The following is a 23,060-nucleotide window of genomic DNA, read 5'->3' as shown; positions in this document are numbered from 1 at the left end:
TTCTCTCATCAATGGCAGAAAATTACATCCGACAAGTGGGTCATAGAGGTAGTTACAATTGGATACGCCATCCCCTTCCTCTCCCTCCCTCCCACCCACCCACCCTCCCGTCCCTCTTCAGGGACCCATCTCACGAGCGACTACTCTTCCAAGAAGTGCAGCATCTCCTTCAACTGGGAGCAGTAGAAACTGTGCTAGAACGACACAGAGGGAAGGGTTTTTACTCCCATTATTTCTTAACAGAGAAGAAAAATGGGGGATGGCGACCAATCCCCGACCTCAGGCGGCTCAACAAATTTGTCAAAAAGCAAAAGTTCAAGATGGTCACTCTCACCACTATAATCCCAGCGCTGGAGCAGGGCGAGCGGTTTTCAGCCCTCGACCTAAAGGACGCCTATTTTCATGTGACTATACACCCGTCCCACAGACGTTTCCTATGTTTTACTCTCGGCTCCACACATTTCCAATACAGGGTTCTCCCCTTCGGACTGTCCACGGCCCCCCGTGTTTTATCCAAGATCCTAGCCGTAGTTACAGCCTACCTCAGAAAACAAGGGGTCGTAATATTTCCTTACCTAGACGATTGCCTCCTCAAAGCTTCAACGTTCGACGAAGCTCTCCGATCCATACGACTTACCATCGATTGTTTCCTATCTTTAGGCCTGCAAATAAACAAAAACAAATCCACATTATACCCCACCCAACATCTGGAGTTCATAGGGGCATACCTCGACTCCCGGACGGGGTTGGCATCTCTCCCACCAGACCGCTTCAACTCTATAAGCCGACTGGCCACAAGGATTCGCAACAGTCCCCAGGTGACTGTCCGAGACTGCCTACAAATACTAGGTCACATGGCCTCGTGCACCTCTGTCGTCCAAAATGCACGCCTATACATGAGGTGCTTCCAAGCGTGGTTGGCCACGGTGTACAGACCGAATGTGCACCCTCTAAACAAGACTCTCTCCATACCTGTCCGAGTCAAAAAAGATTCCCTACAATGGTGGACAATTCACTCCAACCTCTGCTCTGGAGTCCCCTTTCTTCAGCAGGCTCCATCCCTCATACTGACGACCGATGCATCTCTGACAGGCTGGGGTGCACACATGTCTCACCACACAGTCCAGGGACTTTGGTCTTCAACCGAGACCTCTCTCCATATAAATGTCGTAGAACTTCGAGCCATTCGCAATGCGTGCCGTCAATTCCTGCCACTAATCAAGAATCAACACGTACGCATAATGACAGACAATATTGCATGCATGTTCTATGTGAACAGGCAGGGAGGAGCTCGATCCCATTCGCTGTGCACAGAGGCTATGGAACTCTGGAACTGGTGCATTGCGAACAACATCCGGGTATCAGCGGCCTATCTTCCCGGAGTGATGAATACCACAGCGGACGAACTAAGCAGACGTTTCCCTTGGGATCACGAATGGGAAATAAACGAGCACACCATTCACAACGTATTCTGCATTTGGGGCTACCCAGCAATAGACCTCTTTGCAACTGCAAAAAACAAGAAATGTCCCAATTTTTGCTCCAGAGCAGGACTAGGCAAACATTCCCTGAGAGACGCATTCATGATCCCATGGCACCAAAACTTACTCTATGCATTTCCCCCGATACCGGTTCTCAACAGGGTCCTGATAAAAATACGAACAGATCGGGCCAAGGTGATCCTAATTGCCCCGTCATGGCCCAGACAGCCGTGGTTTCCGTTTCTCACCAAAATGTTGATTCGACCACCAATCCCCTTGCCCCTCATCCCGAACCTCCTATCACAACAACACGGCCATTTTCTCCACCCCAACCTGTCCATGCTTCACCTCAAAGCATGGTTCCTACATGGTTCTCCCAAAGCGAACTAGATTGCTCTGAACAAGTTCAAAGAGTGCTCCTACATAGCAGAACACAATCTACTCGCACCACCTATCTACGCAAGTGGAAACGATTCACACACTGGTGTTCAGCTAAACAACTTGGTCCCACGTCAGCATCTCTTCCGCTCATACTTGACTACCTATTGGACCTTAAGCAATCCGGCCTTTCTTTCAGCTCCATCAGGGTCCATCTAGCTGCTATTACAACTTTTCATGACAAAATTGATGATACTTCTGTATTTGCTCATCTTATCACCAAGCGCTTCCTCAAGGGACTCCAAACCCTATACCCAGACATTAAACCACCTACCACCCCGTGGGACCTTCATCTAGTACTATCTTGCCTAACTCAACAACCATTTGAACCCCTAGCCACGTGCTCCCTTTTACACCTCTCGATGAAAACAGCATTTTTAGTGGCAATTACCGCTGCCAGATGGGCAGGAGAAATAGCAGCTCTTATGGCAGACCCACCATATACGCTATTTTTCAAAGACAAGGTTACCCTCAGGTTACACCCCAATTTTCTTCCAAAGGTACACTCGTCATTCCACATTAATGAACCGATACACTTACCGACCTTTTTCCCAAAGCCACATGCGAACTCGTTCGAAGCCTCAATGCATATGCTAGATGTCCGCAGGGCATTGTCCTTCTATTTGGATAGAACCAAACCCTTTAGAAATTCTCCTAAACTTTTTGTCTCGATTGCTGAGCGTTCTAAAGGTACCCCTATTTCTACCCAGAGACTTTCAAGCTGGATTTCTCAATGCATCCGGCTGTGCTATCAGATGAAGAAGGTTACACCTCCAGACGGCATCAGAACGCACTCCACGAGATCTCTGGCTGCCTCTGTTGCATTCTTACACAAAGTTCCCCTGGCTGATATCTGTAAAGCAGCCACGTGGTCCTCTGAACATACATTTGTTAAACACTATGCCCTTATTCAAGGCCCTCTATCTGATATATGCTTGGGCAGGGCGGTACTATCTACGGCATTCCTATCAGATCCGAAGTCCCTACCTCCTTGAGGCACACGGCTTTTAAGTCACCTGGAGTGGAGCACCCACAGGGACATCTCTCGAAGAAGAAGAGGAGGTTACTCACCCTGTGCAGTAACTGACGTTCTTCGAGATGAGTGTCCCTGTGGGTGCTCCACTACCCACCCTCCTCCCCTCTACTTCGGAGTTGGGGTAGCCTCCGTTGTAGAGAAGGAACTGAGGAGATTGGCCACGCATGCGTACTATTATCCTAGACTCACAGCGGGGGGCAGCCTCTGCGCATGCGTGGCCAGTACGAGTACTGCTGCGAAAAATCTCCGAGCGAAGGCGCAGGGACGCACCAACACCACCTGGAGTGGAGCATCCACAGGGACACTCATCTCGAAGAACGTCAGTTACTGCACAGGGTGAGTAACCTCCTCTTCGCTGTATCTGCAGTGATATGAGTACATTGCCCTTGAACACTAGTTCATCTTCAACTGCTTCCTTTCTATTAAAATTCATAACAACATTCTGTGATTCTTTAGTTTCCCAAAATATGAGTCACAATTATATTCTGCATCCTTTTCCACGTCAGTGACACCGTGGAAAATTATGTAAGGTAGAATTAAACAGGAACATGTTTGTGCTATCACTTGTTACAGCTTCTTTTGTTCCTATTATCTCTACAGAAGCTCTTAATCTGGGTCTTTGAGTAGCTTGTTCAGGGGAAGATGGGGAAGGCGCAGTACCCCCTCAAATTCAAGATCAGTCTTATAGTGAATAATGACAGTGTTTATAGAAGGTGTAACCTCAGTTCAGTGCTTATTAACTTTTTTGGAAATACAGAAACATGCTACAATTCCTTGCCCTCTAGTGTTTGGAGGCCCTACAAAAAGGCACAGAAGCTATTAACATGTACTGGAGATAATCCTTGGCTAAACCCAAGAAACCCAGATTTTCTGTGTGGGGCAGAAAATCACTATAAATGTGTAAAAACCTATATATTTGTAATGACACTAACCTCTTTTCGAAAGTGCTTTGAAATCATTGATGAAAAGCTCTGTATAAGTGGTATCAATATTATTACAAAAGGCCATGCCCTAACCTCATAAGCTAACCTCCTGATTTCTAGAAACTCATTGTTAGAACACAGTTATGAATCCTAATAACAAGTCTGCCAGGTACTTAGCTACCATTAACTGAACATGCAGCAGGTGATCCTAATCTGAACATAACAAAAAATGGTCAACTTTTTATCTTATTAATTTTAAACTATCCTAACATCCTGATGGACTCTAAACCTGTGTGTATGTTATTTGTTTACTATGTGGTATCTAGGTGTGCCTTTGCTTCTTGTTGTTTTGATACTTTTTCTTTCCTTCTGTATATTTCTTTGTAATTGGTTTGCATTGAGAAGCTCCCGCTCTGTACTTCTGATTTCTTTGTCTTTTCTATCATTTGTTCTTGTAAACAAAAAAATAGATGTCAGTAAACAAAACTAAAAAATAAAACTCGAATGAAGCATGCTTCCCTGCCTCTGGAGCTAGAGGAACAGTTCAATTGGCTGTCAGTAGTATTAAGGTTTATACCTTCTTTGCAGGCCAACCATTAAAAAGGAAAAACAACGAACACTTGATCAATTTTGACTCCAATAAGCAGAGTGCTGTGACATACATTTTGGAACACAGCAGCCAGCACATTGCATGACAAATTTCCTGCTCTTGTAGTATCTTAAAATAGACTGCATCTAGCTCCCCTCTGTCTCTTGATGAAAGTGACTGAATATTTTCAGTCCAAATTTGCTTCAAAAACACTTTTTCTATGAGATGCCTACCACAGTAGAAATGATTTTATGGCATAATAAGAAACGTAACTTGAAAATGTTTGGAAAATGACACCAGGCAGGTAACAATTTTATTCTTAGAACTGTCATTGATGAAACTGATCAACTGGTTCTGTAATACAAAACAAATTGTAGGTTGAAAATGTGTTTATTTACTTCAATGTACTTCATTCTCAGACTACACAGCCCATGTCTACTGGAGTGTTTTACTTTTAGCCTTATGTCTGGACCCTGGAGACTTGTTAAAATTGATTAGCTTTTAGGCCCAACTGCCATCTGTGTCTTTGAAAATATCCTCCCCCCTTCACAATCTAGTTTTAAAAACTTATCTTTTTAATATTAATGTAGCCTTGTCAGATAAAAAAAATCATATAAAAATCATATTTCTGATATTTAACTTTTTGATGAAAAAAGATACATTACACAATTGGAGATTAAGGACCACTTTCTTTTGTGCCTGTAGACCAAATACAAGTATTGATTTTCTGTTTTAGTTCTTTTTCAACCATTGTCAGTGAGAACAAAAAGGAGTCTTAATTACAAATGCAAAATCCAGATATGTAATTGTACCAGGAAATGAAATTATGCCATTTTACTTTGTGTGGGTTTCTAATATAGTCTCTTAATACCAAAACATCAAAATAAAAGGATCTCAGCATTTAAAATCTTTACTCTTTTAAACATTGTGTTTGTTTGTTTTTCTCTTGCAGAAAACAGTGCCAGTGGATTTTTCATTTAACCCACTAGCAGATAGAAAATTTCAATTTTATGATCACAGCCTGATTGAATCCATTAAACTAGGAGACTCAGTGGTGCATGAGTTCTTTAGGTTGCTTTCTCTCTGCCATACAGTCATGTCTGAAGAAAAAAATGCAGGTAAACTACTGAAAAGCTTAGTTATAAGTAAAGAGATTCTAACTATTTGGTTTCTATAGCACTAACTTAAAAAGTAGAGGTTAACCAAATTTTTAAAGGAAGAAGTGAGTCAAGAGTGAGCCATAAAAATGTGGGTGCAGATCTTGCACCCTTAAAACGCTGGGTACACTGTTGGGTGTTTCTGAGCACAAATTAAGTAACTGCACATGTAAATGTTAGTTGCATGAGCAAATAACTGATCTGTGAGCATAGCATTGGCATACACCGTTTGTATTGGCTTACTTGTTATGCTAGCCCCTAATTTAGTTCAGGCGATTTCGCCTAAGTGAGTGATAGTGCACATAGGTGCATGTGCAAAATTAGAGGCCAGGAAGATCTTTATTAAAAGTTAGCCTTTATTAAGTCTTCCCACAAAAGAGAGGGAAGCATGATTATTCCATCTCTTTGGAGTATTGCATACAATTATTTTTGTTTCCACTTGATTATTGTGCCTTTTAGTACTGATTTGGATATTTTTATAAGTAGAATATATGGTACATATCTTGGATGAGCCATATAGTTCATGTGTGTGAGAACAAATTGTGTATAATCTTGGTCTGGCAGTGTTGACAATAGCTTCAGCTTGCAAACTGTTACAACTCTGAAATCGAAAATTAGGAAGCCTCTTGTTAGCGATATCATGTGTTATTCATGAAGAGAGGCTAGTCTTACTACAATTCCTCATTTTTGTAAAAATCACTTTCAGGATCCCAGAATTGGGAGTATTGGGTGTTCTGCTGCATCACTAGGGCCCTACTAAATTCATGGTCCATTTTGGTCAGTTTCACTGTCATAGGATTTAAAAAATCGTAAATTTCATGATTTCAGATATTTAAATCTGGAATTTCACAGTGTTGTAATTGTAGGGGTCCTGACCCAAAAAGGAGTTGTGAGGGGGTCGCAAGGTTATGTGTGTGTGTGGGGGTTGCAGTACTGCTACCCTTCTGCGCTGCTGCTGGCGGCAGCACTGCCTTCAGAGATGGGCAGCTGGAGAGCAGCGGCTGCTGGCTGGGAGCCCAGCTCTGAAGGCAGAACTGCCACCAGCAGCAGCACAGAAGTAAGGATGGCATGGTGTGATATTGCCATCCTTACTTTTGCACTGCTGCTGCAAAGCTGGGCCCTCAGTCAATAGCCATCGCTGTCCGGCTGCCCAGCTCTGAAGGCAGCAGCACAGAAGTAAGGATGGCATGGTATAGTATTGCCACCTTTACTCCTGCACTACTGCTGGCAGGGCGCTGCCTTCAGAGCTGGGTGCCCGGCCAATAGCCGCTGCTCTCCGACTGTCCAGCTCTGAAGTCAGCACAGAAGTAAGGGTGGCAATACCGTGACCCCCCTAAAATAATCTTGTGACCACCCTGCAACTCCCTTTTGGGTCAGGACCCCCAATTTCAGAAATCTGTATAGTATAGGGTAAAAGCACACAAAAGACGAGATTTCACGGTGGGAGACCAGATTTCACAGTCCGTGATGCGTTTTTCATGTCCATGAATTTGGTAGGGCCCTATGCATCACAGTCCACCTTTCAAGATGAAGACTAATTATCCTCACTATGTTAGGTTGCTGTGTTGTGTCCTCATTTTACACTGGTGGCTTCATTAAAGTTGGATACTTTTCTATCATATTAGACTCTTTAAAGTCAGTCATGCTGTGTGTAGCATAAAATAAATCGTCATAGTCATAGAGGACAGGATTCTGGGAAGAGAAGATGTTTGGAGTGTGGCAGCACCTCAGTTACCTGTCTCATGGATAAGCATATATTATCACAGCATTTACAAGTAGCTAATGCATCATCTTGTCCAATATTTAACACAGAAATAACAGGCCCTTGATTTTAAACCTCTGTTTCTAAGCTGTGAGACAATTATCCCATCTGCCTCCCAAGGAGTAGGTCTGTTAAGGAGAATTTCTTATTTTTACCTAATCAAATTGTGTTGGTTTATGTCGCTGCTGTGGCATATTCAAAAGGAAATGGACCATATCGTAACGATTAACTGAGATGTAACACATTTTGGCTAGTACTTATGCATAACTGTTTTGAGACATGATCTCATAACCTGTAATTGTCTTGGTATGTTTTGTTCTGATGCATGTTTTTTTCAACTTCAAACAGTACAAAAATCTTCAATTCATAGTAAAAAACCTTGTGTTGATTTTGAAGTTGATTGAAATTGATGGGAGTACTTGGCTACAAAAAAGTCAGGGATTTTGTGTCAAAAAGTATTGAGTAATTCTAAACTCTTCCAGTTCATTAGGAAGTAAGTATCCAGTTAATGCTAACCCATTTGGGCACTGCAAGCTACCTTTAAAAATGTGTGGTTTTGTTTTGTTTTGTTTTTAAGTTGAAGAGGTGGGTCAGGAGGTCTCTGTTTTACAGAAGTCCTCTATTCACTCACAGTCTCTATCCATTCACAAGTTCAGCTCAGAGAATGGTAGATCATTATGGGAATGTTTGCACTGGCAATGTGACTTCAACTGGAGAGCCTTTCTTTAGGGCTCAGAGGGTATTTTAATCTTGATGCCCATTTAATTCTTGGCTTCTTTCAGACTGCCAGCATGGTGCCAATTATGATTAGGAACTGGACTGAGACCAGCTTACTACATTTAGGCCTCAGAAACATGTGCCAATTGCTAATGACTTTGTCACTACAGACTAAAGTTGAATTAAAGCAGTGACTTGGAGGTGGAAAGTTTGAATTCTTTTCAGTCCTCTTCCTTCATCCTGTATAGGATCAATCAGTCTATTTCATTGCTCATATTATTGTTCATTGAGCCTTTTTCATTTTTTCTAGCAGGAGAGTTGATAGCTAAATCCCAAAAATTTAATGGATAAGTTCCATGAGAATTTCATAAATGCAAAGAAGGAGAATCCAAAACCTATCTCTTCTATTGGTTATTATTGGGTTCAGTTTTTCACTTAAACAAGGTTTCAATCTCTTTGTTTTGTACTTAGATATAGTGTGTCTTCCCAAAATTTACAGTATATATTTCATGTGTAAAAATTCTATTTTCTGGGGATTTTCAAATCTGTAACTGAATTAAAATTAATTTTAAAAATGAGACCTGTAGGAAATTTTTCTTCATTATCTGACTTTTTTCATAACCCTTTTGCCAACAAATGGCAGGCTTGTGATGAATCTGGTATGTTGGTATATATATTGCACTTGGAAAAATTAATAAAAAATTATAAATGGCTGGCTTGGTATCATTCACACTTTCCACATAGTTAAACTTCATTGCCAGCTAGCTTTGAATATAAATTGGAAGAAATTAATTTGTTGTTAAGCAAAGTTATTAACGATTGTTTTCCTAGGATAGTTCCATAGAAATTTTTATTTTTAATACCCAGAATATGAATTGCATTTTTGAACATTTGTATATGAAATTCTGCACTGCGCTGAGCAAGTTTAGCCACAGAAAGAAGCTTATGATTTCCACAGACAATATTCACTGTGGAACAGTTTGAAGTGAACTGTGGTCTAAGATTTGCCTGGCAGGTGACAAAGTTTTATACGGGTGACAAAAGGTGGATTGTATTTAAATTTATATCTATTGGATTTTTTTAATTAATAAGAGAGCTAGTACAGTATGTTCTAGTTTTCATGCCACAGTTTTTCATTTTACTAGAATGACACAATTTCCTTTTTTAATGCTTTGGTTTTTGATTGTGCAAGAATAATTTGTGTTTGTAAGATGTAAATCAGGCACAGCAGAAGTGCTAAGTATTATTATTGTTAAGAATTAGGGCAGTACTTTTCTATGTTTTGTTTTTGAGAAGCAGATGAAATAAGGTTGAGCTCTAGTTTTTGCTGTAGCCATCCCACTTTTTCCTTTTTCATGTATTCATAACTTTCTCAAAAAATTTCTCTTTAGGCTGAATTTATTCCTGCATTGTCTCAGTCAAAAGATTTATTTTTTTTTGCGTCTCAGCCAAATTAGTTCAGCTGCTTCGTACTGGATGAAATCGGTAAAAAAAAATTGGGCATGCAAATAAATATTTCCTAGAGATGTTTGTCTTTAAATTTACATCTTAATAGTAGTTACTGTTTGTTTTATGTTCAGTACAGCATGAAATATATAGAATGTGCACTGAAGCTGAGTTGAGACACTTTTAGAAACTGTGGGCCAAATTTTGCTCTCTGTAAATCTGGAGTAACTCCATCAAAGTCCATGGAGACTTTGATGCTAGTGCAATGGGGAGAAGAATTAGACTCATTAATGTATTGAATTTCTTGACTTCATGGGGTTGATTTCTCCACCTTTTACCATTTCATTAAAGTTAGTTTTGCACTTCTTTTAACTATAATTTTCTCTACTTTTGTATAGCACTCTCAGGACTGCAGGAGTGAGAGAGAGAGAAAGAAAAAGTTCTGACATCTGCCCTAGTTTTAAGATCCTTCTGGGGATTATTTTGGTCACTTGTGTGTTAATAATTTAGTTCCTATTTTTGTGCTACCTGACTGTTTCTGGGTCTGTCATGTAGCTAGGCTTTTGATGGGTTTTGTAGCTATGATTAAACTTTGATTCTGAGAAATTACTCATTTTTATCTGTTTATTGGCTAGATATCATACAGATCTCTCGACCTTTTCACAGAGGCCCCTTTTAACCATAAAAGGATATCTTTCATGCTTATTTACAGTATGACTTGGGCAGAATGTGAATACTGGTCTTCCAGTATCCTTCTGTGTATCTTAGTACACATGCCCCTTTAACTTCAGTGTGGAGTATCCAGATATAGAAATTTGATATATTAAAATAACTATATCTGAAAAATGGGTCCAGTGATATCTACATGTACCCTAAATTCCCATAAGGTTCTGTGCTATGTAAGGCCAGCTGATGCATGCAGTGCAGCATGCTCAGATATGCTGAGTATGTTCTTCAACATTTTACCTCAGAAGAAGGGAAATTTTCAGATTGTTTGGGGGTAAAGTTATTTTTACCTTCCAATGGTAATATCAAGTTCTTAATGGCAATTACTGTACAACACTCCCCAGGCTGAGGGATTGAACAGACTTCCTCTGAGAATATGATTCTGAAATCTCGCTCTGAATATGAAGTCCCTTACCATGTTATCTTTGTCCCAGGCATTCAGTGAACAGAAATTGAACCCTTATCCATTACAAACTTCCTCCAAACCCACACAGTTGTCTTACTTCCTTTTCTGGCTTGCCACCCACAGCAGAGCCCTCCTGGAAGTAGCATCTGGGGCCTGGACATTAGAGGAGGCAAAATTTTGGTTTGCTTGCCATCTAGACAGGCTTTGACATTAAACCACAAAATATGTTCATGGCTGACACCACATCATTATGTTGCACTGATGGAGCATGAAATACACCCCAACACACACCTCATGCCATTTTGCAATGTGATGAGTTGGTCCCAGAGAAATGACTTTTACTAAGTTTTGTGACAGATCATTTTCCCGCCTTTTTTGCTTCTCCCCCTGCCTACAGATCACTGCAGTCAGACAGCGCAGCTCCCCCTTCAGCAGAGGTCATCAGCCAGGAAGTACCTGTTCAGTACTGCTGTTCTTTAATTGACTAGAATTGAAGCTATTAATTCAGGGCTCAAAACTCGGTTACTTACAGTGTTTGGGTTTTTTTTCTTGTAGGTGAATTGATTTACCAGGTGCAGTCGCCAGATGAAGGTGCTCTAGTAACCGCTGCCAGAAACTTCGGTTTCATCTTTAAGTCTCGGACCCCAGAGACCATCACTGTGGAAGAAATGGGCAAACTTGTTACATACCAGCTCTTAGCAATTCTGGATTTTAACAATATCAGGAAAAGGATGTCTGTAATAGGTACAGCATATAGCTTTCTTTTTGTTTCTTTCATGCCTGTTGTTTGCAAGACACACACACCTAGAGCCAACTTTTAGCTACCAGTGAGAGCTCTAACCTGCCAACTGCCAAAGGAGGCAATTTAGTCTCATGATTAGAAAAAGGAAGGAAGTGGAAGTCTCAGGATATCTAGATGTCACTTCCTCCTCTGCCATAGACTCTCGGTACCTTAGAGTCATTTAGACTGGTTCTTTCTCCATCTGTAATATGGGGATTATGATACTTTTCAGTTTAATAAAACATTTTGAGATCCTTGGATGGAAGGATGCAAAGTATAGTAGCAGTAGGTTATTAATTGCACTGAATTTTGTTTTCTAGAAATTTGATAATGAAACAGTTTTTCAAATCCATGCATTTTGCTCTTTTTCTCACTCTGTTTCTGTAGAGCACGTGACCGGCAACTATAGGGATTTACAATTAGGATTGATTTATTGGTTTTACATAGCTCTATTAACATTTATCAAAGTGCTTTACAGTAATCAAGCAAGTGTAAATGATCAATAATATCAGCAACTAAATAATAGAAATCTTAAGTATATCTAGAAAAAAACCTTTAGAGTGTGTTTTAAAACTACACCAAAAAATCTGCTTTCAGAATAATACAGGCAGTCCTCAGACTTACAACACAATTGGTTCCTTACAATTGCGTCGTAAATCGGAACGTCAGAACTCGGAACCACAATCTACTCTATTGTGGGACTGAGCGTCGTAAACTTGAAACTTATAGTCATAAGTTGAATCAGGGTGTCCGTGTAGAAGCATCGTAAGTGCTGTTCATCATAATTCAAACATCTTAAATTCGAGGACTACCTGTACTAGAAAAAAAGTTTACTAAGCAAGCTAAGTTTGCAAAGACATGACCAAGTTATTGCCTTTAAAAAGCAAGCATTTGAGAACATTTACCACAGTTTTCCCCTGTGCTTAGAATAGAAAATATTTGTTATAACCATATAGTATCAGTTAAATGCTGACCTTTAATGGTTTCAGCTGAAATTAGAAAATATAAGTAGAAGGGACAAGGGAAGTATGGCTAATTAAGACTAGGAAAAAATTTCAGTACAACAAGGACTAAATGTAAATCACTTAATAATTTCTTCATTTATGACGGAGAGAAAAAGGTGAAGGAGACAAATATGGGAGGATGTCCAAGTGACAGATGAAAAAGATGATGAAGGAAAATTAAAGAGAGAAGAATAGGGATAGAGAATGGAAGAAAAGCAAAAATGAGGGTAATAGAAGACATGATGAAAAATAGGCTCTGGTTATGAAAACTACTTCCCACGTTGAACCCCATTAACTCAGAAAGGAGCTGCACAAATAGGAGCCTGCTAAATAACAAGAAGCAGTTACTTCCTCACAACTGAGGTTCCAACTAGAGCTGGGTGGAGAACAGTAATTCCATTTTGTGGAAGATTTTGACATTTCAAAATTTGATTTGGTTCCAATTTGGAAAAAAATCCAAACATTTTGAAATTCTTCTGGAATGGGCTGTGGGGCACTTTGTCTGGTGGGCTGCTTTGGAGCTGGTGGACCCTGGGAGCCTAGGCTGTCAAGGAGGTGTAAGCCTGAGAGCCAGAGTTCTCAGTATCCCACCAGGCAGATGGATAAGCAGGCAGGAAACCAGGCAGGCTGCATTGGAGCCCTGCCTGGTTTCCTTCATAGTTTCACCAAAATTGACACAACTCTGTAGAATGTTTCAATTTTGATGAATCTCCAAATATGCACAAAAAAAGTTTCATTGAATTTTTACCGATCTACTCTAGTTCCAACACCAACTGTACCTTACATCTCTGCTAGCCTTCCACTTATTAGCTAGGGATCTTAAATAAAGCACTATTAAGAAACCCATCGATTTTTTAAGGAAAAATCACCAAGAGAAACTTGCAAACCTATTAATTGGGTTTTCACATGAAAAAGGCTGGAAATTTTTTTAATATGAGAGAGAGCAAGAAAGCGCTTGCTTAAATTAAGTGGAGCTTGTGAAATTCCCCAGTTCTCTCATAGAAATTAAAACATATATGGAGACCAAAAGTAGTAACTAAAATGTCTTGCATTCCAACTTGGTAAATATCTCATTATACACTAGTTCTCATTGAGGATTAGAGGATAAAGCAAGTTTGAAGTTTTTACTGCAAGATGTCTGAGTTATGAGTGCCCCAAAAAGTTTCTATAGAACAGATTTTTAAAAGTGAAAACTACCTTTTTAAAAAAGCCTTGTAACTGAAAAACAGTTTGTCTGATTAACCTTAAACTATTTTTAAAAATACATTCTCTGGGCAGAGACAGCACAAAAGATATGTTATACAGAAAAAACTTCTTTCAAAATGATAGTTCGATGGTATTTGTGGACAGCAATGTAAATATTAGGCATATAGTGGAAATACTTCAACTATTGTATGTACCATAATGCCACTGTTAATTTGTACAAATCACTCCTGCTATATTGTCCAGTGGGAAACTTTCTCCACCTTGAACTTGCTCAAGACTTACTCCTCTCTAGTCAAGCTAAGCATTTTTTACTGGTTAGTTACATTATGTGGTGCAAATGACAACAGTAAGTAGTTGTTGCACATACTTTAAAAATGTATAAAACTCAAGCTGATTCTGTATCCACCATAATATATTTATAAAATGCCTGGTTTTTAATTGCTCAAGGTGCTCACAAGTGCGTTCTGGCATAATCTGCTTCTTTTCTGAGGCAGAAAACCATCACCAACAATTGATCAGTCCTCCTCTGGAACCCTTCCAGCTCTCATTAATACAGCTGCGCATGCTCTGAGAAGCTATTGCCCTGAGATTACACAGTACTCTCTTCCTGAGTACCCTTCATAATACTATTTGCTATCTTGCTTTTTCCTCAAGGGTTCTGTGCTGTAAAGTGATGTTCATGTTATGGTACTTCATTCCAATAGAAACAAACTGAGATGATGCAGAAGGAATTATCTCATCTGTGTCATTAGAAAATAAAAAGACAAATAGCAGTACTTGTGAAAAGAATTAAGGGAATCTTCATAAATGATTTGGATAATGGCATTGAGAGTACACTTATAAAGTTTGTGGACAATACCAAGCTGGGAGAGGTTGCAAATGGTTTGGAGGACAGGGTTCGAATTCAAAATTATCTTGACAAACTGGAGAAATGGTCTGATATAAATAGGATGAAATTCAATAGAGACAAATGCAAAGTACTACACTTAGTAAGGACTAATCAATTACATAAATACAAAATGGGAAATGACAGCCAAGGAAGGAGTACTGCAGAAAAGAATCTAGAGGTTATAGTGGATCACAGACGAAATATGAGTCAACAATATAATATTATTGGGGGGGAGGGGGGAAGCTAACATTCTGGGATGTACTATTAAGAGTGTTGTAAGCAGGACATGAGAAGTAATTCTTCTGCTGTACTCAGCAATGATAAGGCTGGTAAGGAGTATTGTGTCCAGTTCTGTGCACCACACTTCAGGAAAGATGTGGCCAAATTGGAGGAAGTCCAGAGGAGAGCAAAAAAATGTTTCCAGGTCTAGAAAACATGATATAGGAGGAAAGATTGAAAAAATTGGGTTTGTGTAGTCTGGAGAAGAGAAGACTCAGGGAAGACGTGATAACAGTCTTCAAGTATGTAAACGGTTGTTATAAAGAAGAGGGTGATACATTGTTCTCCTTAACCACTGAGGACAGGACAAGAAATAATGGGCTTAAATTGCAGCAAGGGAGATTTAGGTTAGACATTAGGAAAAACTTCCTAACTGTAAGGGTAATTAAGCACTGGAACAAATTGCCTAGGGAGGTTGTGGAATCTCTGTAATTGGAGGTTTTTAAGAAGAGGTTAGAGTTTAGACAAACACCCTGACAGGAATGGTCTAGATAATATTTAGTCTTGCCTCAGTGCAGGGGACTGGACTAGATGTCCTATCCAAGTCCCTTCCAGTCCTTCCTCTCTATGATTCTATGAAGACTTTTTGGGAGAATGAATGTGTATAGTAACTACAGATGGGCTGAGAATGTCAGAATTTGGATTTAGATGTAGATTAGTTAGACTAAAGTTCAAGGTTTGGATTTGAGATTTAATTAGGGGTAAGGTTCAGAGTCAGATTTGATGGTAGCAAAATCTTGCAAATGTCTTTTATGATATATTAGCTCCAAATGTTGGAGTTTTGCAAGTCCAGCTGCTGTTGTGAGACTCTGGGGCACAGCTGATGCAGAAACAGAAAAATCTGATTTACAAGCAACACTGATGGAGAGGTTTCAGATCCAGGGACTTGTACCTGTCCCATCCCTCTGAAATTCAAAGGAGTTCAGATTTGAGAGGTTCCGGTTTTTGCCCAATCTCTAGCTGAAAAATGTATCAATATGTGTTCTGTTCATTTTTAAAGTGTACGTGAACTGCACTTAACTCCTACCCAGGTGATGGGATTGTTTTCTGTGTGCTGATTGCTGTACTTTTATTGATATGTTCAGAAAACATCTAACTAGACCTGGTAGGTCAAATAAACATTTGAAGAAAATGAAAGAAAAGTAATGATTTCAGTCTTAATTTCTACTTCTCTTTTCTTTTTCAGTTCAAACCCCAGATGGGCAGATAAAACTTTATTGCAAGGGAGCAGATACTATTTTATTTGAGAGGCTTCATCCCTCCAATGAAGAATTAATGGATTTGACATCAGATCATCTTGAGGTATGTGCACTGATTCAGAAAAGCGCTTAAATACACACTTACCATTAAGCATGCGCTTAGGGACTTAAGTTTAAAGTTAAACATGTGCTTAAGTACTTTCCTAAATATAAATGCTTTTCTGAATCAATACCTTAATAGGCCTTCTGCTCTGAAATGAGCCAGAATTTCTTAAATTTCAGCCTCACCTTGGCTGACCAGAGAGTTAAATCCAGTTAAATGACAGAGCTTTTCGGGTGCACTGTTAACTCCTGAAACAGCTGGTATATTTACAGTGTTTGTAAGGTATCCTTATAAGTCCTTAGAGTCCCTTGTGAAAAGCCAGTGGGAATCTGTGGATGTGAATACAAAGTATCCAGTTTGGTAATATGGTGTTAAAGAAAATAGGTCTCTTCTATTCAGTTTGAGGGTCTAACCTAATGTGAACTTTAAGGGAAACTGTATAAAGCCCTCATTTCCTTCATTTATTTTTTTAGAATTCATGTTCTTTGTAAGTGTCCACATTTAATACAAACCATTCCACGAGTCTTTAAAAAAATACTCCTTTGACATTAAGTATACAGTATGATGGTTTAGTAATATTGGTTACAAACATAACTATTGTTTTCGTCTCTGTAATAGAGCTTTCTTGGCTTTCTTTTAATGTTTTCCAGAAGGCCAACATGTTTTTTATGAAATCATAAATCTGGAATCGTACACATCTGATCTTTGCAGTTGTTCAAATGTAAAGACCTTGAATTTTCATACTTGCCTAGTAAAGTTAAGGGAATACGTACTTATATATTGATGTATTATGGGTTTTTTTCACATCAGTCTAATTTCCCCTTTCCATTATATTAATTTAATTCCAAAGCCTCATTGTTTTTTCAAGCCATTAAATTCTGAGTTTTATCATTCCTGTTTATATATTAATTGTAATAGCTGTATAATAGAAGAGGGGATGTTCAAATATTCACTGAAGATGAAAAAATGTTGTTAGTGAAGCATTGTAAACCATTTGATTTGTTGTGATGAGCTGCAGGGTCAAAGATAGTTCCTGAAATGTTTTTGGTTTTTAACAGTAAAATTGCTCATGATAGTTGTTTGACTTTGAAAAAAGTCAGTCATTAAAATTCTAAGATATAAAGGAGGGACTATATTTTGGATAATAAAGGTATCTAATATGCAGTGCAATCTGTCAGAATGTGTACATTTTGAATAACATCATGTATGCAATCATTTTTATATTAAAGAAATAACGGGTTGCCTGTGGGATTCTGCATGAGCCCTGGAGTCTGCACCAGGCAATCCTGAAGCAGGATCAGAATCTATATTAATTAACATGAGCTACCAACATATCAGATGATATTATGTTTTCACAACTTTTAAGTGTTGGGGTGTCAGCTTTACATCTGTTTCTCTCTATGATTAGGTTGAAGGGCCTAACCTGTTAACATGTGTATACATATCTATGTGTATTGACCAGTGGTTTCAGATTTGGATGCTGATGATCAGAGATGTGGTGCAACCACAGCTCCCATTCACTCTAAAGCCTTTATTGTCAGCATAACAGATAGGTTGCACCTTAGGCCATGATGCCATGTCATAGAACTATTGTGATTCACATACTGCTTGAGACATTTCTACTCCTATTATCTGGTCCAGCTTCTTACAGTTCTTCCACTGATACCATCCTAGGTACATGGGTATTATGCTTTTAAGATGATGGATTAGTGATAATGTTCACAATGAAATTATTATTTATTGTTTATATGTGGTAGCACCAAAGCATGCTAAGTATTTTAGTTAATTGTGCTAAAGAGAGTAGTCTGGGTACGTTAGCTGCCTTTCAAGGTTAAAACTTTCATCTGTTTAACACTTAGGTACCAATTCACATTCAGCTCTGTCTGACTGCAACATTTTGCTTATTAACATTGATCCATTTTTTAGATTCGGGTCTGGCATTAAAATAATATTAGGCACTCCAATTTCTTGTTAGAATATTTGTGTTTATATAAAAGTTGCCACAAATCATTCGTTATTTTTTAAAGAACAAAATCTAGCTATAAGGAGAAAATGTGCCCACAACCTTACCTCAAAGTAAAAGAAACCTGAAGAGTTTAAATCCCCCAGAAACAAGGTTTATGAGAATTTAATTTCAGTGGTATCTTAGAGTACTTTTGCTTATTCACTCCGTAATCAAGAAAGATGTTAACAGAGTGGGAAATTAATATAATGTGGTTATGACTAATTTAGTTCACGTTGTTCCGATAGATACTGCTCATCTTTTATTTTTATGTGACAGGAGTTTGCTGGAGAAGGCCTTCGGACCTTAGCCCTTGCATACAAAAACTTGACTGAAGAGCACTTTAAAGAGTGGTTTAAAATACTTCAGGAGGCAAACACTTCACTTGATAGCAGGAATGAACATCTTGCTGCAGCATATGAAGAGATTGAAAAAGACATGATGGTATATTCTAGAGACGTAGCACAGGAAAAACATATTTGCAAAGTGATGCTGTGTTATAGATTGATACTTTTATATGCTCTTACGTTCCTGATGCTGTGCTACAAGCAAGACTGTTATAGTCTTTATATATGTTCATATTCAGTCAATGCCCCTCTTTGTTTAGAAGAATGCTAATGAATGTCTAGGCCAGTTGTGGTTAGGCTTTAAGATATTCAAGGCAACCATTGAGGGGATTCTTCCCCATGGTTAACTGACTCGTTTTAAATACAAATTAACCTGATTTTATTTTAAATTTAAGAAAGCAGCCATTTTCTTTCCCCTAAAACTTTCATCAAGTCACATGCATGTTCCATTTCAGAAAAGACCATCCATGCTGCTTTGTAATCAGAAAGCCAACCTTCAATATGTAATATATACAATTAAAACAATAGAATTTTTTAAAACTTACTCTTGCCTTTACCCTATAAGTTATGGTGACTCCCTTCCTCTGACCACTCAGAGCTGTTCCTCTCCCATGCCTGCTCTTTCCAATTCCTCTCTTTGTAAAGGCCAAAACCTACTCTTGGATGTGCACTTAGAACTCCCATTGTAATCAACGTGAGCTGAATATATGTATCTGAGGGCCATATTTGGCCCTGCTTCTGAACCCCAACTGAGTTTTCCCAATTCCTTTGAAATTCTGCACCCTTTGTTGCCTTGACTGAATATTGATATTTCAGCTTCTGGTCTCTGCAGATTATTTTAAAGGGGCAACACATAAACTACAATTCACATTATGTCCCATTGTGGTATTATACCCATGCCTTCAGTTTCATCCTTGCTTTTTTCCCATAAGGATGCCTTTGGCTGATACTGATATGGAGATATAGTCATATTAAAAGAGCTGACACAGAAACTACAACCTAGAAGATAATGATTCTAGATCTGCTGCTGCCAGCCTGTTGGACAAGAAAAGGGCTTGAGGGACCCCCAAAACCAGGGGATCCCCAGCCAAGATTGCCATGAAATTATGTATTATATAGTTCTTGATGCAAATTAGACTGTAGACTGCCTTTGAGACTTGGGGAAATTTCCATTGCTCTCAGTGGAAGCTGTGAATGTAGATCAAGGGTAGTATATTGTACTAAAGTTTGACTTGACTTGATGTTATCTACGTGTAGATGTTTAAAACCATGTACTTTATCCTGTTTATATTTCCCAGATCTTAGTTTAACTAAGTGAATTTGCAAAGTTTGTACAAAGTCACTTAAATGTTCTGCTTCCTTACAAAGTTACTAGGTGCTACTGCTATAGAAGACAAGTTACAAGAAGGAGTTACAGAAACAATTGCCAGTTTATCACTAGCTAACATTAAGATCTGGGTTCTAACAGGAGACAAGCAAGGTAATTCATTAATACTGTGTAATTTTGGGGGTAAGTGGGTGGGGTGGGGTGATAGAAAACCCTAAATGCAGTGAGATTTCTACAATCCCCTTGCATGGAGTGCAGGGAGCACATTTCCTTGAACATTATTGTTGTTTAACATTTATAAATTATTAATAAAGCACAGCTCTGAGGGGCTTGATGCACATTAAGGCAGAGCAATGAGGGTAACATTGAGTTGTGCATGGGCATGCCGGGAGGACAGCAGAGGTGTGACTGTTGGATCTTGTGGTGAACACCCTCCACCCTGGCAGAGGAGAGCATCTCCAGCAAGGTATACTATAGCCGATGGCCTTGGGGGCAGGGTTCTCTCCACATGACCCTAGTATTTGTTTGGGCAGTGTGCAGGATCCTGGATGGGGGTCATGTATGGAACAGTGAATACAAATAGTGTCTTGTAAAGCCATCTAAAAAGTTCTACCAATTGTTTTGGTATTTGTGGATTGAGATTCAGCAGCACAGTATGCATAATATTTTCAGTTGTTAATATCACAGCATGATTTTGGGACCTAAATTCTTTGGATATGGCACTTGCCACAGGTGCGCAGTGGAGAGAAAAAAGCTCTCAAATGGCACATGTATACTTGAGCATCTTAATCTCAAAAACAAGCTCTACAAAAATATAGTTAAATAGCATATACAGTTTTTTTCTAACGATGACCCTATAGGGGTTTAATCTCTCCGTTTTTTTCTAGTGCACAAGGGTGACTGTCTATGGGTTACTCCTCGTATGGAAGGCAGTGTGATATAGCAGATAGGGCACTGTATTAGGAGTTAGGATACTTGGGTTCTAATCCCTGCTTTTTTCCACTGATCATCTGTTTGACCTTGGGCAAGTTTTTTTTTTCTGTGCCTCAATTTCCCTTCCCACTTTGTCTGGCTGGTCTATTTAGAAACTCCTTCGGACTTACAATATGTGTTTGAACAGTGTCTAGAACAATAGGGCTTTGATCTCAGTTGGACTCTGAGTACTACTTCACTATAAATAATAACCATAAAATATAGCTCAGAGGAAGGTGCATTTTTAGTAATACATTGATATCAAACCCAGTAATTATGTTAGAGAATTACTCTCATTATGATAGTACTGTACTCTCAATATGCTCTGTTGACATTACAAAATAAATAAGTAATGATTTTAACTACAACCATCCTAAGCAAAACTGACATTATTGTCTCTCAGAAACTGCCATGAACATTGGTTATTCCTGCCACATGCTCACTGACACCATGAATGAGATTTTCATAGTGGCTGGTCACACAGTAATGGAAGTGCGTGAAGAACTCAGGTAAAAAAACATTTTAAATACATTATCTTATTTTCTTCCTTGCACATAAAATACTCCAGTTATCAGGGGGTAGCTGTGTTAGTCTGTATCCAAAAAAACAACAAGGAGTCCGGTGGCACCTTAAAGACTAATGGATTTATTTGGGATAAATCCGTTAGTCTTTAAGGTGCCACCGGACTCCTTGTTGTTACTCCAATTAGACTTTCTCCCTATGATGCTTTCCCTTTCCTTAAGATTCCATCTGTTAAAGTCCTGTCAGTTGGCATAAAAGTGTGCCAACTTGCTTGTCTGAAGGCAACAAACCAGCGACTTGAGGCCACTACTCCAGACTGCAAGCTAGAATACTGGTTGTCTCCCACTCTGCATGGGTGATAGGGCCATTGTATATACATAGTCATGAGTTCCGTAGCCGTGACTCACTCCCACTGCTGCCTTCCATATCACTTTATGCTTATGTGTGAAGCGGTTAGAACAAATTCCATTATCACTTCATCTGGAAGAAGAAATGTTAGCAGTTTCTCTAGGTTAGGCACTGTAATATTAATTTGGAGAATAGGAGAATAATTACTGTTAGAAATAGTGCCGACACGGGCATAGATCTCAACCTCTGTTTCTTTCTCTCTCTCACACACGTTTATCTCCTTTCTCAGTGTGGTAGCTGGAACTTCTTGGATGGTACATGTAGCTGGCATTATGATTTTCATTGCTGGAAATTTATGCAAATTTCCTTTCTTGGAATAGAATAAATTATTACCACTCACAGCACAGTTGGGAAATACACAGACAATATGCCAACATAATAGATCCTGGTCCTTTCAGTTCTTACTCTTCTGCAGGAAAAGAGCCTTTCCTTTTCTTTTTTTTAATACAGAAGAAGTTGCACATGTATTTAAGTATTGGTCAATAGCACTGGAAGAATGCATGGTACCAAACTTTCTACAGTGTTTTATTATAATTTTACTAGAATATGGAAAATGCCTTACAGGCAGCCGCATCCTTCCACCTTTTCCAGACAGCGTACTGAATAGATGTGTTTAAAGATCTGTAGGCCATGCCTTTCTCTCCCTTCTACTTTTCCTCAGTGAAGTTTAGAATTTTGTTCCTTCTCAGTTCTCTTATTTGTGTCTCTTTTGCATTTCTATGTATTTTTTTTCTACTTGCACTAGAGCCAAACATAGCAATTTCTAATTTTTTCTGTAATTACCATGGACATAAAATTCTTGCCTATTTTGGGTATCAGACAAACAAGGCATCAGTTTACCTAATTATCCCTTGGTATTTTAGCACCAGCCAAGTGGTTTGGGCATTTCAGTCCCAACCTATTCCTATAACTAATATATCTTCAATCTGAATAATGGGAAACTACATAATACACCAGTTTAAGTAAACAAACACTTTTTTTTTTTTAGCCTTTTGTGATTTGTGTATTTTGGTTAAGCATTAAACATTATATATGGCCTTGATTCAATGAAAATGAGTTATGTTAACATGGGTTCTATTTTTGCATAAACTATTTATGTAGGAATCAATTTGGGTATGAATTGTCGAGCTTGGCGCAGGGGTGGGTGGTGAAAATCACTCAGAGCATTAGGCCAGGGTTCAAGCAAGAAAGCAGTGTGGGAACCAAATATGGACATGGTGAAACAGAGTAAATGATTCTTCCTTTTTAAAAAAATCTTGGAAACATGGAAGATAGGCAGAAATGAGGTACAAATGTGTACCATGGTTTGCATAGTCAAAAGATTGTCAAAAAGTTGGGTG

At 38.9% G+C, this 23,060-nt stretch overlaps 1 protein-coding gene across 1 annotated transcript in view; it reads left to right on the top strand.

Annotated features, from left to right (window-relative positions):
* ATP8B4 (ATPase phospholipid transporting 8B4 (putative)) overlaps positions 1 to 23,060 on the top strand; it is a 154,976-nt gene that overhangs the window by 91,745 nt on the left and 40,171 nt on the right. Inside the window, 6 exon segments of the mRNA XM_065412715.1 lie at positions 5,420 to 5,585; positions 11,237 to 11,425; positions 16,027 to 16,142; positions 18,424 to 18,588; positions 19,860 to 19,971; positions 21,194 to 21,299. Of these exon segments, the coding sequence (XP_065268787.1) occupies positions 5,420 to 5,585; positions 11,237 to 11,425; positions 16,027 to 16,142; positions 18,424 to 18,588; positions 19,860 to 19,971; positions 21,194 to 21,299 (854 nt within the window).

The sequence above is a fragment of the Emys orbicularis genome, chromosome 10, assembly GCF_028017835.1.
Source record: "Emys orbicularis isolate rEmyOrb1 chromosome 10, rEmyOrb1.hap1, whole genome shotgun sequence".
Taxonomy (NCBI): Eukaryota; Metazoa; Chordata; order Testudines; family Emydidae; genus Emys; species Emys orbicularis.
This window is presented reverse-complemented; position numbering and strand designations above follow the sequence as displayed.